This window comes from Symphalangus syndactylus, chromosome 18, assembly GCF_028878055.3.
Source record: "Symphalangus syndactylus isolate Jambi chromosome 18, NHGRI_mSymSyn1-v2.1_pri, whole genome shotgun sequence".
Lineage (NCBI taxonomy): Eukaryota > Metazoa > Chordata > Mammalia > Primates > Hylobatidae > Symphalangus > Symphalangus syndactylus.
Window position 1 is genome coordinate 61,546,112 of NC_072440.2, and position 16,156 is coordinate 61,562,267.

At 42.2% G+C, this 16,156-nt stretch overlaps 1 protein-coding gene across 6 annotated transcripts in view; it reads right to left on the bottom strand.

Moving 5' to 3' along the window:
- Nucleotides 1–16,156, bottom strand: part of GRK3 (G protein-coupled receptor kinase 3) — a 170,485-nt gene that overhangs the window by 11,181 nt on the left and 143,148 nt on the right. For 5 of the 6 annotated variants that reach the window (XR_010117117.1, XM_055254259.2, XM_063623419.1 and 2 more), the window contains 5 exons: nucleotides 14,590–14,656; nucleotides 13,957–14,057; nucleotides 8,157–8,223; nucleotides 6,964–7,059; nucleotides 3,552–3,714 (listed from right to left, as the gene is read on the bottom strand). Coding sequence is in view for 5 of the 6 variants with exons in the window: in XM_055254259.2 (XP_055110234.1) it covers nucleotides 3,552–3,714; nucleotides 6,964–7,059; nucleotides 8,157–8,223; nucleotides 13,957–14,057; nucleotides 14,590–14,656 (494 nt within the window). In the remaining variant the exon portion in view is untranslated. The remainder of the gene's footprint in view (nucleotides 1–3,551; nucleotides 3,715–6,963; nucleotides 7,060–8,156; nucleotides 8,224–13,956; nucleotides 14,058–14,589; nucleotides 14,657–16,156) is intronic. The other variant, XM_063623418.1, reaches the window with a different exon arrangement.

Here is a 16,156-nt window from a genome sequence, read left to right on the forward strand (position 1 = left end):
ACAGTACAGAAGTCACGATTTTAGTTTTAATGCATGTGTACTGGGGATCTAAAGATCAGAGGGTTCTGCAGCTCTCTCTGCTCACACAGTAAATGATTGCTTCTCAATATGCTGATAAATCCATGATGTTCATTTATCGCTTTGGGAGGGCAAAAGTTAGTTTCCAAACTCTTTTCATTATGTATAATGAGAACTGGAGAATAGAGGGTATTTAGAGCCAAGCTATCCCCAAAGTGCCTTCGCCTTTATGTGGGGTTGAGATTCCCCCTTTAATTTCCCTTTTATCTTAAAAATAATAATAGTGGGAATTTTCTTCTCTAAGTAATTTAAGGTAACATAAGGATCAAAAATGGTTCATTCCTCAGCTTAATGTTAGGTTTATTCCTCAAATACATAGTTATATATAGAGATAATTCACAGACATTGTTGAGTCCTGATTACATTTTTATAGTGAAGGACTGTGTCTTTAAAAAAAAAAAAAAGGTTAATTTTAAAGTCTGTATTAAAGGCTTTGGTGATTCTGCTAAAATCATTCACTCACACACTCATTTCTTCAACAAGTATCACATGAATGCGCAGGTGCTGGGCACGTTCCAGATATTCTGGGTTCAGCAGAGAACAAAAGAGACAAAAACGCCTGCTTCAGAGAGCTTACAATCTAGTGAGTGTTTCAGACCATAAGTAAACAAGTAAAACCCATGTCGTGTCATCTGGAGACAAGTAGGAAAAGAACAAAAGAGAGGGAGGGCCAGGGAGGGTCAGTGGTGATGGGGAAGGATAGAGTTGTCGTTTGCACTGAGAAGTGCTTGCATTTCCAAAATCTATTTAAAATATGAGCACAGTCATCCCTTGGTATCCACAAGGGATAAGTTCCAGGACCCTAGCAGATACCAAAATCAGTAGATGCTCAAGTTGTCAATATAAAATGGCATGGTGTTTGCATAGAACCTACATATATCCTCCTATAAACTTTAAATCACCTCTAGTTTACCTATAATACCTAACACAGTGTAAATGCCACATAAATAGTTGTTATACTGTGTAGCAGTGGTCCCGAACCTTTTTGGCACTGGGGACCAGTTTCGTGGAAGACAATTTTTCCACAGACGGGGATGGAGGAATGGTTTTGGGTTCAAACTGTTCTACTTCAGATCAAGCATTTGATTCTCATAAGGAGCACGTAACCTAGATCCCTCACGTGCGCAGTTCACAACAGGGTTTGCAATCCCATGAGAATCTCAGGCCACTGCTGAGCTGACAGGAGGCGGAGCTCAGGTGGTGATGCTCCTTTGCCCAGCACTCATCTCCTGCTGTGCAGCCCAGTTCCTAACTGGCCTCCCCCCGGGGGTTGGGAACCCCTGCTGTATGGCTTTTATTTGCATTATTTTTAATTGTTGTATTGTTATTCTTATTGTTTTTCTCCAGCTATTTTTGATCATGGTTGGTCGAACCCACAGATGCAGAACCTGAGATGTGGAGGACCGACTTTATTATAATTTTTTTTTTTTTTTCAGGAATCTAAGCCTAGACTATATTTTTCTATAAAGGTGACCTCTGAGATTGTCAGCCAAGACCTACTTATGCACGAATTACTTACTAACACAGGAAGATAAATTCATTGATTTGCTAAACTTTCTAATTACAGCTCTAACTAGAAGGATACACTTGAACATGCTTAGGAAGATCTATACATATTTCCGGATCCAATTAATCAGGATTCTAGTGACATCATGACCCCCCCTTGAGCAAGTCCACATTGATTCAATTTCCTGTGTAAAATCTGCTGTGGCAAACACACCCCAGTGTGATCACGATGGACCTGTTCTCTAAAGAAGAGCTTACGGCCAGGCGCAGTGGCTCACGCCTGTAATCCCAGCACTTTGGGAGGCCGAGGCAGGCGGATCATGAGGTCAGGAGTTCAAGACCAGCCTGGCCAACATAGTGAAATCCCATCTCTACTAAAAATACAAAAAATTAGCCAGACGTGGTGATGGGCGCCTGTAATCCCAGCTACTTGGGAGGCTGAGGCAGGAGAATCACTTGAACCTGGGAGGCGGAGGTTGCAGTGAGCCGAGATCGCGCCACTGCACTCCAACCTAGGTGACAGTGTGAGACTCCATCTCGAAAAAAAAAGAAGAGCTTACAAATAAAGGCTGTGTATCCCTGCAGAATTGAGGTAAGCACAGTTAAAAGAATGCAGGATTCCCTTGGTGTATTCTGGCAACGTTTATATAAAGAGTAAGTCATCCAGAATTGAAGACACTTTAAATGCCACAGGGAAATTGTCAGATAAGACCAAGGAATCCTATACCAAGATGCTGCCACCAAAGTAACCTATTAATAGAGTGAAAGAGTTTCTGGTCGTTCTTGTTACATAAGGTTAACCTTGCAAGGGTCTTTGCTCAGAGGGAAAATGAAATTACATCTTAACATAATCATCAACTACAATAAATTTAATTATCCAAAATTCATGACATCTTAGAAAAATCAAGAGTAACCATATTCAGTGAATCGAGAATGACTGATTTATTTAAAACTTATGTTTTCTACTTGATGTTATGTTTAGTAGGGCATTGAATTATTTACATAAAAAAACAGTTTGGCAATTTTTTTTTTTGAGACAGCTTCTCGCTGTGTCACCCAGGCTAGGGTGCAGTGGCACAATCTCAGCTCACTGCAGACGACCTCCTGGGCTCAAGTGATCCTCCTGTCTCGGCCCCCGAGTCCCTGGGACTACAGGTGCATGCCACCACGCCTGGCTAATTCTTATTTTTTGTAGAGATGGGGTTTCACCATGTTGCCCAGGCTGGTCTCGGACTTCTGGACTCAAGTGATCCTCCTGCCTCGGCCTCCCGAAGCGCCGGGATTACAGACATGAGCCACTGCGCCTGGCCTGATTTGGCAATTTTTAAAATGCTGTTTGTAATATAAATGTCTTTATATATTTAACTCTCTTATCTACGGCCATACCACCCTAACACACCCAATGTCGTCTGATCTTGGAAGCTAAGCAGGGTTGGGCCTGGTTAGTACTTGAATGGGGGACATTTACCTCTCTTGACAAGTGACATGTCGTACTAAGTTCCTTGCCAGGACCAGCCACATACTTCTCGGGCCCCAATGCAAAATGAAAATGCAGGCCCCTTATTCAAGAATGACTGAGTCTCAAGGTGATGACAACAGAGGACTAAACTGAGTCAGGTGCCCAGATGACCGCACTGGGCACACACCAGTGATACCAGCCCCACTCCTGACACCGTCATACTCAATCTGCAAGGAAAAAACCTCCAAACCAGTCCCCAAGCACTCCAGGATAAAAGGGCATACGAAAGAAACCCGGCCACCTGTCTCCATAGACTTATTTGTGTGCTGACTGAAGACTTTGAAATATTAGACTGAGCTCTTCCAAGCCAGAGCAAACTAAAGCGATTTATGGCATTGCTTTCTTCTCGACTGGAAAGTACCTTACGACCCAAATACTTTTCAGCTTTACAAGAAATTTTGAAAATTTACTGCATTCGAAATGTATTGAGACACGTGAGCTATTTTACCTTCTTCGTGGCCAAGTTGCTTATTTTTAGCTCTCTTCCTGGCCTCAATTTTATCCGTGTCTGCATTTACTGCTTCATAAACTGTTTCCGTTACTTCTTGCTGCCAGCGTTCAGAGATGACCAAAGGGAAGTTCTTGTAGAGTTCTTGGTCGCAATCAAGTAGCTGATTATTTTAAGAAATCACGATATTTATGATTTAACATACTTACAAAGGTAAGAGTCCGCGGCGCCACATCCATGGTGACTCTGTCATAACTCTATATAGGAAGACGACTAGATGGCAGCAGTAATCATTTCGAGGCAGGTTATTAGTTATCATAAATCTCTGCTAATGACAACTCAAGCAATTAGCATCCACAGACAGAACTGATGAGCACTTCACTTTCAGTCCTGGATCAGCTACATTCAACCCAATCTTGTATACTATCTTCATGACATGTTTTGCCAACAAAAACTCACATATGTAGGATTTTACTTGAACTACTAAGAGATTCTGACAACAAAGTAAAATTTCAATTATGGTAAGGATATTTTGTTTATATAGGTAGGAAAATTGTTTCTATAGTTTCAGAAACAGTTGTGAGGGAGAAGCCAAGAGGGCTTTTGAACCTACCCTCAATTAATCTGAAAAGTTAGAAAAACAAAAGGTAAATGAAGCTGAGCTTCCTATTAATTCCATGAACCTTCCAACTATTTAAAGTTTGACATCATGATCACATGTATAAGAAATCTCAAGATATACGGGGAGTTTAGGCAATGGAGCCTTTAAGAGCCGCTGTAACAAAAATTACACTTAATGGTAGCGTTTTTCTTCCAAACGATTATTCAAAATTCTTCTTTCTGCCCTCTAGGTAAGGCTGCACTTTGAATATGAGCAAAGAAAATGGTTTTCTGCATGTGAACTATATTTTCATGGCAGAAATACTAGCAAGCCTGCTGATAAATACATGCTTGTCTTAGAAGCACAGACCTCCTTAGAGACTTGATTTGCTTACTCCTTGAAAGATAAGCAGGGGTAGGTATCATAACAGGCGAAATACTAAGAAGGGCAAGAAAGACCAGGGAGGCTAAGGCACTTGCACACACTCCCTTAGCAAATCAACAGAACACCAGAAGAAGCTGCATCCCACATCCCAAATGGGGCCTACTCCATCCAGTCTCATTGATCTATTCTAATAATCTGTTGGTTCTGAGGTCGCTTTGACCTGTAGAGTTTTTCCTCTTTCTGTTTTCTTCAGAGATTCTATCTAAGCCCATAAGTGAGCCCCTCAGTTGCTCTGAATGGGACTGGAGGTGCGTGTGTGAGTGTGTGTGAGTGATGGGGTGTTGAAAACCTCAAGGTCCGATGAGCACCTGAGATCAGGCACACAGGGACAGGCTCTGAACAGTCTGGCAAAGAGTCAAAGCATGCTCCTTGCCCAGGCAGTTATTCTGAAATGGCCAACTCTGTTTAATAGACACTGTTCTACCGCCTATAATTTCGGAAAGACTTGATCTTTATGACTGAGCCCACCTTGCTGAAAATGAATTTTTTTAAAAAAGAACTTACGCTTACATGAGGTGAGTTTTCCCCCACCCTTTTAAAGAAAATGTATTATTTGGGCTGTTTTTAAAAGATAGTTTCTTAAAATGCAGTCCCCTGCCCTCCCTGCTGGACTCAGCTCTCACGGGGGCAGGACCTGGGCTTCTTGTCTACAGCCGAATCCCTACCAGACAGGACTTCTTGTTCTAAGTGTGCTCTTTCTCAGCTCTTGCTCAGGAAGAACCAAAACATAATAGTAGACGCTACTAGTTTGTCAAGCATTGACTATATGCCTGTAGCCTTCAGCAGGCCACCTCATTTATCCTCAGAGAAAGCTTGGCAATGAAACCACCACTTTACAGGTGAGAAAGCCAAGACTCGAGAGGTTGCAGAATGGCCCACATTCACTCAGCTCAGTGGCAGATCCCAGCCCAGTCTGTCTGACTCCAAAGCCTAGATCTTGGTTTACAACATTTTTAAGTATGATCATCTCTTTTTAACATCAAAAAATGTTCGTGGGCGCCCACGTAATAGTGTTTTATTTTTAGTACTCTGATGGATAGATAGTGGTATACAGCAGGTGAAAAAATTCTATTGTGACAGCAGTAAATTTTTTAAATATCTTTGTAAATGGATTGTTCCCCAAAGCACTGCTGAATACTCATATACCTGACAGTATCAATGGTTCCGGCTACAGACGATGCCTGGTGGTGTACAGGTCTAGGCATCGGTCTCAATGCTGACCCCAGCCACTGCTCCAGACCACAGAAGGGTGTCCCTCAGTTGGTCAGCAATCCTCACAGCCCTGTGACCTGGGTCCTCTGCACTTTGCCCTCACCTAACCTCCAACACCAGAAAAGCTGGTCTCATGAACACCCCAATCACCATCATGGCCCAGCCCCTCATCTCCTGGGGCCCCTAGCTCTGACCAGCTGCCACTGGGTTCCCCAGGTGCACCTGGCCTGTACATGTTGCTCCCGATAGCCGCTCTCCTTCCCCACAATCCTCCCATCTTCTTCCAGCCATTTACTGCCTTTTCTGTCCCACGGCCTAGTTGGTCCCAGTCCTACGTGTCTCCAGTTATAGCTCCTGCTAGGCCCTTGCATGTTACTTGTCACTCTTTTATTTACACCTCACAGGTGTGTGTTTTAATAGTGCTGCAGCCTTCTGGAGAAGGAAGCTACTTGGTGGGGAAGGCAAGGCGGGTTTGCGTCAGAAGGGTGTAAATGGGGACAGCTGAGAAGAAACAGGGACGACCTGGGGGCAGGGGGGAGAGCCTGGGGCAAGCTGCCAGCATGGGGGGAGGTGAGAGCTTGATGTAGTGATACACTTTGACCCAGCATCTTAAACAGAATGATCTTCTCTCATGACTCACCATCTCTAATTATGTCTTGTCTCTACTTGGGGGAATAACGATATGAACAAAAGTTTGAAAAATGCAGAGGATTATATTAAAAAAACAGTGATTATTTCACCTTTGATTGAGAAATGCAAAATGATTCGTGCTGTTTGCTCTTTCATCCTAACACGAGGAGATCTAAAAACTTAGAAGAATTGAGACAGCTGGCTCTTTTGCACTAGGGAAGTAGGTTTGATATCACACAGCTGTTTTCCCTGCTTCAGGTATAATTCAAGTTTTATTTCAATCACAAATATTCCAAATCAATAATATTTTACCATGCAGTTCCTCAAAAATAAAATTATTAGTCTGAAGAAAGCTTTCAAAGCCTTTAATTTAGATCCTTAACTTACACATTCTTCAAATATGTTGATACTCATTTGTAAGTTAAATACTACAAACAGCCCAATATTAAAACAACCACTAAGTTTGATTTCCAACAGAAATCACCCCATCCAAAAATAAAAATAAATAAATGATCGCATGTGTACCTTAATCCCTTTGGTATCCTCTTCATCAAATGAGCCAATATCAAAGGCATCAGCAGCATTGACTTCTCCCCGGGGAGGAATCAAGGGTGGTGGGTACTGGAAGATCCAAACAAGCATGGTACAGTTTTCAGATGAACTTATGGCCCCGTCCCAACCTAACGTTCTACAAAGACAGCACAATGCGAGATATCCGCAAGCTACGCTGTGCAGCATGTCATTCAAACTTGCAACAAATCACATTTCATATTTTGTAGAAAAGCCTCTGCAGTGAATAGCCCCAAAGGAAGGCCCTAGATTTTAGACAAATTAAAGAAAAATAGGATTCATGTCCAAAGCTTTAAATAATTTTCAAATATAACAAAATCTCAGGACTGCATATCCGTCCAGCTCAGCTTAAGAAGGCACATTGTCTCAGAGGACGCAACACCACCTTCAGGTTGCTAGAGCCACAACAGACAATGGGGCCTAGAGGGAGCAGGGCACATCTGCAAACACCCCGAGGTATACGTTAACTGACCCAGAGGTCGAACTCTAATTTGGTAGGACTAACAGATTAGTCTTTCTTTACTACAGAAAATCACCATTTCTCTGCAGCTTAAGTTCATGCAAAGCAAGTTGAAAGCTGATAATCAACATTTTTCTAAAAATTGAATTTGGGGTGTTTCCTGTATCAACGCAAATATAATGAAGCTTAAAATAAGGAAAGGAAATTATGCTGATATAAAATCATGCTAATTCTTAAATTATGTAGTATTGGGCTAGAAAATATACATACGTTTATGGCAGAAGTTTCACGTACATTTTATAGAGATCTATGTAAAAATATAGTCACATTGAGATAAGAATTCAAGAAGAAGAGCAAAAACTAAAAAAGCTCAATTATATGTGCATTTGAATTAACTAGATAATAGTTCCATTTAACCTTTTATTAGTTGATATAGGAGATATTTTCAAAATGTTTCTATTAGGGAAATGAAGAGTCAGAGGATGCCCCAAAGGGAATTGGCTACGTGGTAACTCTTGGGTAAGTGGGCAGTGTGGACACAGGATGCTGGGGGAGGTGGGTGGTGGGGATGCTGGGGAGACACAGCCAGGAAGCCAGCAGTGCATAGAGAGACAGAGACAGAAACTGAGACAGAGATGAGCGTGTAAGGGCGGCAGTACCATAAGTAGAGTCAAGAGGGAGTGAGTACCTTTTGTAAGTAGACATGCTGCCAGTCAACACCTTTGAAAAAGCTGTGCTCTTTTACTTCCTGTGAGCTGGAGGAGAAAGAGTCAAAACAGTGCTGAGTATGCATTTGGAAACGTAAGAAATATTGTGCAAAACTGTTTCCTGTTAACGATACAGGGGAACAAGTATTTCCAGTTTTTCCTTTAAGAAAGCAAATAAATATGCTTCCTTCAAAACAACATGAGGAATGCTACGATGTTTAGAATACTGCATGCAGCGCCTGGTAATATTAATCCATATGATCATTTATTTGGGATAGTTATTACAGTTCAAGATAACCTAGAAATTTTCACAGATATATATACACACACGCACACACACACACAATAATTCTATAGTCAGGAGAACGTAACTGAAAATAAGAATTAAATTGGATATCTACACATTAAAGAAATTTACAGCAAATATTTACACATCGCAATAGATAATGTATTACGAAAATGACAGGAATGTGAAGCACAACATTTACTCAGAAGAAAACAACAGATCTCATAATATAATGTATACCAAAACCCTTTATAAACTGGAGAAACCCATCCTGGTTAACACGGGGAAACCCCGTCTCTACTAAAAATACAAAAACATTAGCCGGGCGCGGTGGCTCATGCTGTAATCCCAGCACTTTGGGAGGCTGAGGCAGGTGGATCACGAGGTCAGGAGATCGAGACTATCCTGGCTAACACGGGGAAACCCCATCTCTACTGAAAATACAAAAAATTAGCTGGGTGTGGTGGCAGGCGCCTGTAGTGCCAGCTACTCGGGAGGCTGAAGCAGGAGAATGGCGTGAACCCAGGAAGCAGAGCTTGCAGTGAGCCGAGATCGGGCCACTGCACTCCCGCCTGGGCGACAGAGCGAGACTCCATCTCAAAAAAAAATAAATAAATAAAAATAAAAAACAAATTGAAGAAACAAGTTTTCTTGAAGGTCATGATTAAAACTCGGAGTACCCAGAGCAAAAGTTGGTCAGGCATGGTGGCTCATGCCTGTAATCTTAGCACTTTGGGAGACCAAGGTGGGTGGATTGTCTGAGCTCAGGAGATCGAGACCAGTCTAGGCAACACAATGAAACCCTGTCTCGACTAAAATACAAAAAATTAGCTGGGCGTGTTGGCAGGCGCCTGTAGTCTCAGCTACTCAGGAGGCTGAGGCAGGAGAATTGCTTGAACCCGGGAGGCGGAGGTTGCAGTGAGCCGAGATTGTGCCACTGAACTCCAGCCTGGGTGACAGAGTGAGAATCTGTTGCCAGGAAAAAAAAAAAAAAAAAAAAAAAAAAAGTTGCACACTCCAAGGAAAAGCCCGCATGGGGGAGGAGCACTCCCAGCACATGCCACTGACTTTCTCTCTCCACATCCTGTCACAGAGCTCAGGGCTGCTTCTTGGGGCCCTTCTGTAGTCAGTCCCTGGGGCATCTCGCCCAGCCCAGAGCTTGAGTGCCCTTATAGGACTCCTAAATCTGTATCCCAAGCACTAACCTGTGCCCTGTGTTCCAGGACACTCCTACTCCCCAACCCACTCAGAGGACGCAGGCAGGGCTAACAGAGCCCTCTCCGCACTGCTCCTGCACAGGCCCAGCCAGGATGGCCCTGGATGCTTGTCTTCCCTCAGGCTTCACAGCCACCCCTTGGCCAGACCCAGACCTGACTACTTCCTACCACCTCCCATCCTCACAAGACTCTCGCTTAGGCGTGGTGTTTCTCTCTTTTTTTTTTTTTTTGTCATCCAGGCTGGAGTGCAGTGGCGCAATCTCGGCTCACTGCAACCTCCGCCTCCTGGGTTCAAGCGATTCTCCTGCCTCAGCCTCTGAGTAGCTGGGATTACAGGTGGGTGCCGCCACACCCGGCTAATTATTATTATTATTATTGCATTTTTAGTAGAGACGGGGTTTCACCATGTTGGTCAGGCTGGTCTCAAACTCCTGACCTCGTGATCCACCCACCTCGGCCTCCCAAAGTACTGGGATTACAGGCGTGAGCCACTGTACCTGGCCAGGGGTGGTGATTCCTGCTCAGGGTGCTACTGGCATTTGTGGGCAGGGAAGGGATGATAGATGTACTGCCAGAAACACTGAGGCACCAGGGCCCTGGCACCTCTTGCCTGAACTGCTCTAATGTCTCCTCCTCTGACCTCTAGTCCTGCCCACCTGTAGCCCCATCCCACTTCATATAGCGCCCAAATCATCTTCTTCAATGAACTCACCACTCCTCTGCTCAAAACTCTCCAAAGTCTTGCTTTGCATTTATAACCAAACCCAGTGCCTAGGAGACCTGGCTTTGCTGGATCACGGGAGCACTGATTCTACCTGGAAGTCCTCCCTCACTGACCCCTCCAGCTGGAGTGTTCCTCCCCAGGCCTCTTCATAAGGTGGCGCTTCGTCCCCCACACAGATACTTCTCACTATCTGGACCTGTCTTACTTGATGTTTCTACACCATGGCTTTCCCATAGCATGAGCTTCAGGAAGGCAGGGGCGATGCCTACCATATGCACTGCCTCAGCCACTTCACAGGGTAGCATCAGTGTGTGCCCAGTAAATAGACATTGAATGAAGGAATGGGATCCAAGTCAGAGCGTATCCTTGTGCATTTTTACTGGAAACACTTCAGTGATTTTCTTGTTGGGTTCCATTTTGTATCCATCATTGTCAACACATTAAATGTGGTAAGCTAAATAAGAAGTTTACGTGCATATATCCAAGCAATTAGAAATGCCCCAGAAAGAAGGTTTCTGGTTCAAGCCAGTGATTGCGTGAAAGCATGCAACTTCACACAGTCTCAATAACCACTGAAATGGCAGGAAAGGAACATGGAGATATAAACCCACCACAGGAGACAGGCATGGTGGCTCATGCCTGTAATCCTAGCTCTTTGGGGGCTAAGAGGAGAAAATCACTTGAGGCCAGGAGTTCAAGACTGTCTGGGCAGCATAGCAAGACCCCTTCTCTATAAAAAAAAAAAATGTTAGCCAGGCATGGTAATGTGGGCCTGTGGTCTCAGTTACTTGGGAGGCTGAGGCCAAAGAATTACTTGAGCCCGGGAGTTTGGGGCTGGAGTACGCTATGATCATGCCATTGCACTCCAGCCTGGGTGACAGAGTGAGACGCTATCACTTTTAAAAAACAAAAATAGGTGGGATGTGGTGGCTCATGCCTGTAATCCCAGCACTTTGGGAGGCCAAGGCGGTCTTTGGGAGGTCAGGAGTTCGAGACCAGCCTGGCCAACATGGGGAAACCCCATCTCTAGTAAACATTAGCCGAGCGTGGTGGTGCACACCTGTAGTCCCAGCTACTCGGGAAGCTGAGGTAGGAGAATCACTTGAACCTGGGAGGCAGAGGTTGCAGTGAGCCAAGACTGTGCCACTGCACTCCAACCTGGGTAACAGAGCGAGACTCAATCTCAAAAAAATAAAAAATAAAAAGTAAAAATAAATATTAAAAAAATAAATCCACCATGAGAGAGAGAGAGAGAGAGAGCCATCAGCAGACAAGAGGGGGTGCTGACACAGGGGCAGTGACTGACAGCAAAGCAAGGCAGAGCTACTGCCCGGGGAACGGAGCCAGCATGCTGAGCTCCAGCTCACCACAGTGTGTGTGGCTGGGGGATGCGACACAGGACTGCAGCTCTGGGCATTGAGTTGCACACCTGCACACACATGCACACCCATACCCACCATACTTCCTTCCCCCACACCCAACTCCAGAACACCTGCAGCAAGGTGTTTACTCTAACATGGGGTAAAACCCTGAAAGGTTCTACTTTTAAGAAATTAAACCTGCTAAAGATTTTTAGAAAGAAATCAATAAAAGGGTTGAAAATTTATGCTATCGGCAAGTAAAACGAAGAGTTAAAGCAAAGATGCAGATAATATACAAGAGCAGGAGCACAGAGGCCCAAATCTAGAAAGGAATCCCAGCATCCAGCTACTAAGAGTTCTGCGAGAAACAGAGGAGGATACACGTCAAATAAGTAAAGTAAGGGTGGTCTCCAAGCTGAAGAACACGAGTCTCCGAGCACAAGGGATGTTACGTGCCTGCCATCGCGAGTGGTGACCTAGCTCCATGACCTGCATTGACTGCTCACTTGTACACAATAAAGCAAGAGCTTCAAAGTTTTGGGGGAAAATTATTATTTACTTAGAATTCTATATCTCGCCTAAATATAGCAGGAGGCAGGGAATCAAGCGAATGGCAGATTCAGACCAGAAGACTGGAAAGGGAAGTGTTGGGTGAGATGATGCCAATCAGCAGAAATAGAGCACCTCTTTCTCATTGCAGCTGCAGGCTGAGTCCTTCCCGAAAGAAATATTAGGGAAAAACAAAGTCCACAACTATCATATTCTTTTTTGAGAGAAAGAGAGAGAGATATCATACTATATATGTACATATATAACTAATTTAAGGTTTATTACCAGGCTAAGTAGAAACCATGTAATGAACAACATTTTTGATTCCTTAATAGTGTAAATACCCCTTTTTCATTCGCAACTTTTGAAATCAACCTATATGCAAAGCACAAAGATTGATTATGATTGATTATGATCACAGAATAGAAAGCAGTATCATCTTGATAATGTAAAAATAAAAATTAACATGAAAGAACATGAGACAGAAGTCAATGAAAGACAGGAATGTCAAAATCCTCAACTCAGATACTGTTTATAGTTGGAAAAAGGCACAACCGGGTTAAGCATAGAATTTAAAGCTACAGATGCAAGCAAAAGAGAAGCTCAAAATAGCATTTCAACTTTTGAGAGGTGGAGGAAGGGCAGGCTACAGAGACAGTAATGAGTGAGCTAAATCTTCATCTATTATAGCAGGAATAGGTAATTTTGCAAATTGATAGAGAAGGACATATTCATATATATGTACATTATTTAGCTATCTACATAAAATGCCTATATGTATAATATGCACACTAAAAATACATACACATATGTATGATATACATATAGGTAATATACAGTTAAAAGTTATTTCTTATGCCAAGCAAGCCTGGGGGTGACGAGATACAGGAGAAAGGTCTGTCTTAAGTCCCTCTCTATAAGCTTTCCAGATATTACTGTTCAGAGTGTTTTGGGGCAGGAGAATAGTGAGCATGTGTTAGATCGCAGTTACTCAGTTATGCATGAGAGAAATGTGTGAGAAACTGATCAGAATGTTAAACTGCCGCAATCACAAATATAACCATCACTAAAAAACAAATGGACTACAAAATATCAGAATTCATTTCTGTCATCTACAAGGTCAACCTTTAAAAGTTAAAAAGTGGGCTGGCCGCAGTGGCTCACACCTATAATCCCAGCACTTTGAGAGGCCAAGGCAGGTGGATCATTTGAGGTCAGGAGTTTGAGACCAGCCTGACCAACATGGGAAAACACCGTCTCTACTAAAAATACAAAAATTAGCTAGGCGTGGTAGCACACACCAGTGGTCCTAGCTACTCAGGAGGCTGAGACAGGAGAATTGCTTGAACCCTAGGAGGTGGAGGTTGCAGTGAGCTGAGATCGCGCCACTGCACTCCAGCCTGGGTGACAGGGCAAGACTCCATCTCAAAAATAAATAAAGTAAAAAAGTGAGTGACTTCTTCAACTTCTTAATTATGAAACACATAGGACAATATATGTATATTTCCCATGTGATTTATTTTTTCCCCTTTCAAGTCAAAATGGAAGATTTTAATGACTAGGGATGACTTTTGATAGGCAGTATTTAAAATCACTCTTTTGCTCTTCTGGTAAAGATACCGAAAGGCAGGAACAATGGCCTACCCGCCTCCATGACAGCCCAGCCGCTTGCTAACATCTCGCTGAAGCAAGCCCTCCAAAAGGGACTTCAGTTCAGGAGAGAAGGTGTCTGGAAGTTCCACATTCTGGGGAAAAGACGAGTAAGATTTCAAAAATCCGTTCACGGAAACAGCATCCTAACACTCAACCAGACTTAAAGACTATTACTAGGATAAGAATAGTATTAAAAATTGCAGCCTCATTACGAATTAATATTTACTCTATAGAAACATGAAAAGATAACTAATCAGTTGCAAAATCAATGAGGCTGGGGGCAGAATAGAAGAACCGGAAGGCATTCTCATTCGTTGGCATCTCAGTAATTTCTCCTTTTCTTTGATTTCTTTACTTCTGTTCTCAATTGTCTTTAGCTTCCTCATACTGTTTGTTAGTAAATCCTGATTTTTGCCTTGGCATCTATTTCCATTAATTTTTCTCCTAGAAATTCTTTTAGAAATTGTATCTGCATTTATTTGTTTCAAGAAGGCAAATTTTTATTATGTCTATACATAATTTTATATTTCCTATAATATTTTATGTAATAGCATTTTTTATTATTGACGGAATGAAGCATGACAATTACCGTGCAGACAAGAATACAGTTTTGAATCCCCTTACCACGGTGAGTGTCATTCGGTCAATTTCATGCTTGTCTTTGGTTTTATGTTGTCTGAAAGGGCTGTGACTGTAGAAATAAAGAATTGTTCTATTAAAATATGGCATCAGGTGATACAGCACATATCACTGACTAATATTTGGGTAAAGTATGATGTCCTATCACTATTCATTCAAAACTGGAGAAATGCAAAAGCCGTAAACATTTATCATTTCCATGGAAGAACTGGTGAACAAATGCTAGGTCCTGAAATAGCAAGACTTGTATCTTACTTGAACTGCTTGAATCTCACTTCAGTGAACTTGTGGCCCTAAAATACGCTGTTCCAATGGAAATATCATTAGAAAAGAATATATAACTAGCCAACCGGTACTCATGAGAATACAAATCATTTATATAACATTTGTCATATGAGAGTTCGAGCTAAACAATAACTTTCATGTACATTTTTCAGGAAAATGGATATTGGTCCCTCAAACAGCAGTTGAGGGACCAATAAGGAACAGCAGTTGAACCAAAACATGAAGGAGATGAAACGATTCACCCCTAGAAACCAGTTATTTTAAGTAATACATCCCTTTGATAAGAACAGAAACTAACCATGTACCAGCAAATTCTCCATAGCTCTGAGCACTTCCTGTTTTCCCCGTGCAGAACCCCAGACTCCAGAGTCAGTAAAGCTGGGTTCAAGTTGTGACTTGTTTGTTTAGTGACTGTCAGCCAGATAGAAACCTTCAGTATCAATTCTTCATCTGTAAAGCGGGGATCAAGCCGCATACTTCACAGAAGTGGTGAACGGAAAAACTAAAGTGACATCTATGCAAGTAGCCAAGACAATGGCAGTACACGGTAGGTACCTAATACAGTAACCACTGGTGAAATTAATAAAGATAACTCTTACTTTATGAAATGAATGTCTACTTGGTGAACTATGTAAAACAGATTATTCTCACTCTTTCTCATGTTTTAAAAACTTTGGAGAAGCTGGCTTTCAAAGGAAATCTTATCATTAAAAGATACTATTAAATATGCAAACTAGAATACCATGGTTTATTTTTCATTTTGAAAATTAAAAGGACACATATGATTGAGTTTTCTTATAGCAAGATGTGCCTGGAAAGTAGTAATCTTATAAATTTATTTGTAAGGCATATATGACATAATCTGAGGCAGGCAGGATATTATGCAAAATATTTTAGTATTAACTCCATAAAATGGATTAGAATGTTGAATACATAAATCAGAGATTCTAAAAAAGAATTAAAATGCCACTTATCTTGCACTGCTACTTACTGCTACTGAGCTGGTCATCCTACTGAATTAGGTTATACATTGAACTATCTTTTGAGATTATTACATTTCAGACCATTTATTGTCTGCAACACTTTAATTTTCTTTTTGTACAAGAGAGGGCACCCTAGTCCTTTATTTCCTTCCATATCATGCAGTGAAATACAAACGAACTGCCATCTCTTAAAAGCATTAATTTGGGGGGGGGGAAAAAGATCAAAACAAGGTAAATTAGCACCCAGCAAGCATTTGTTAACTTTTAAAACAGATTTTGATTGG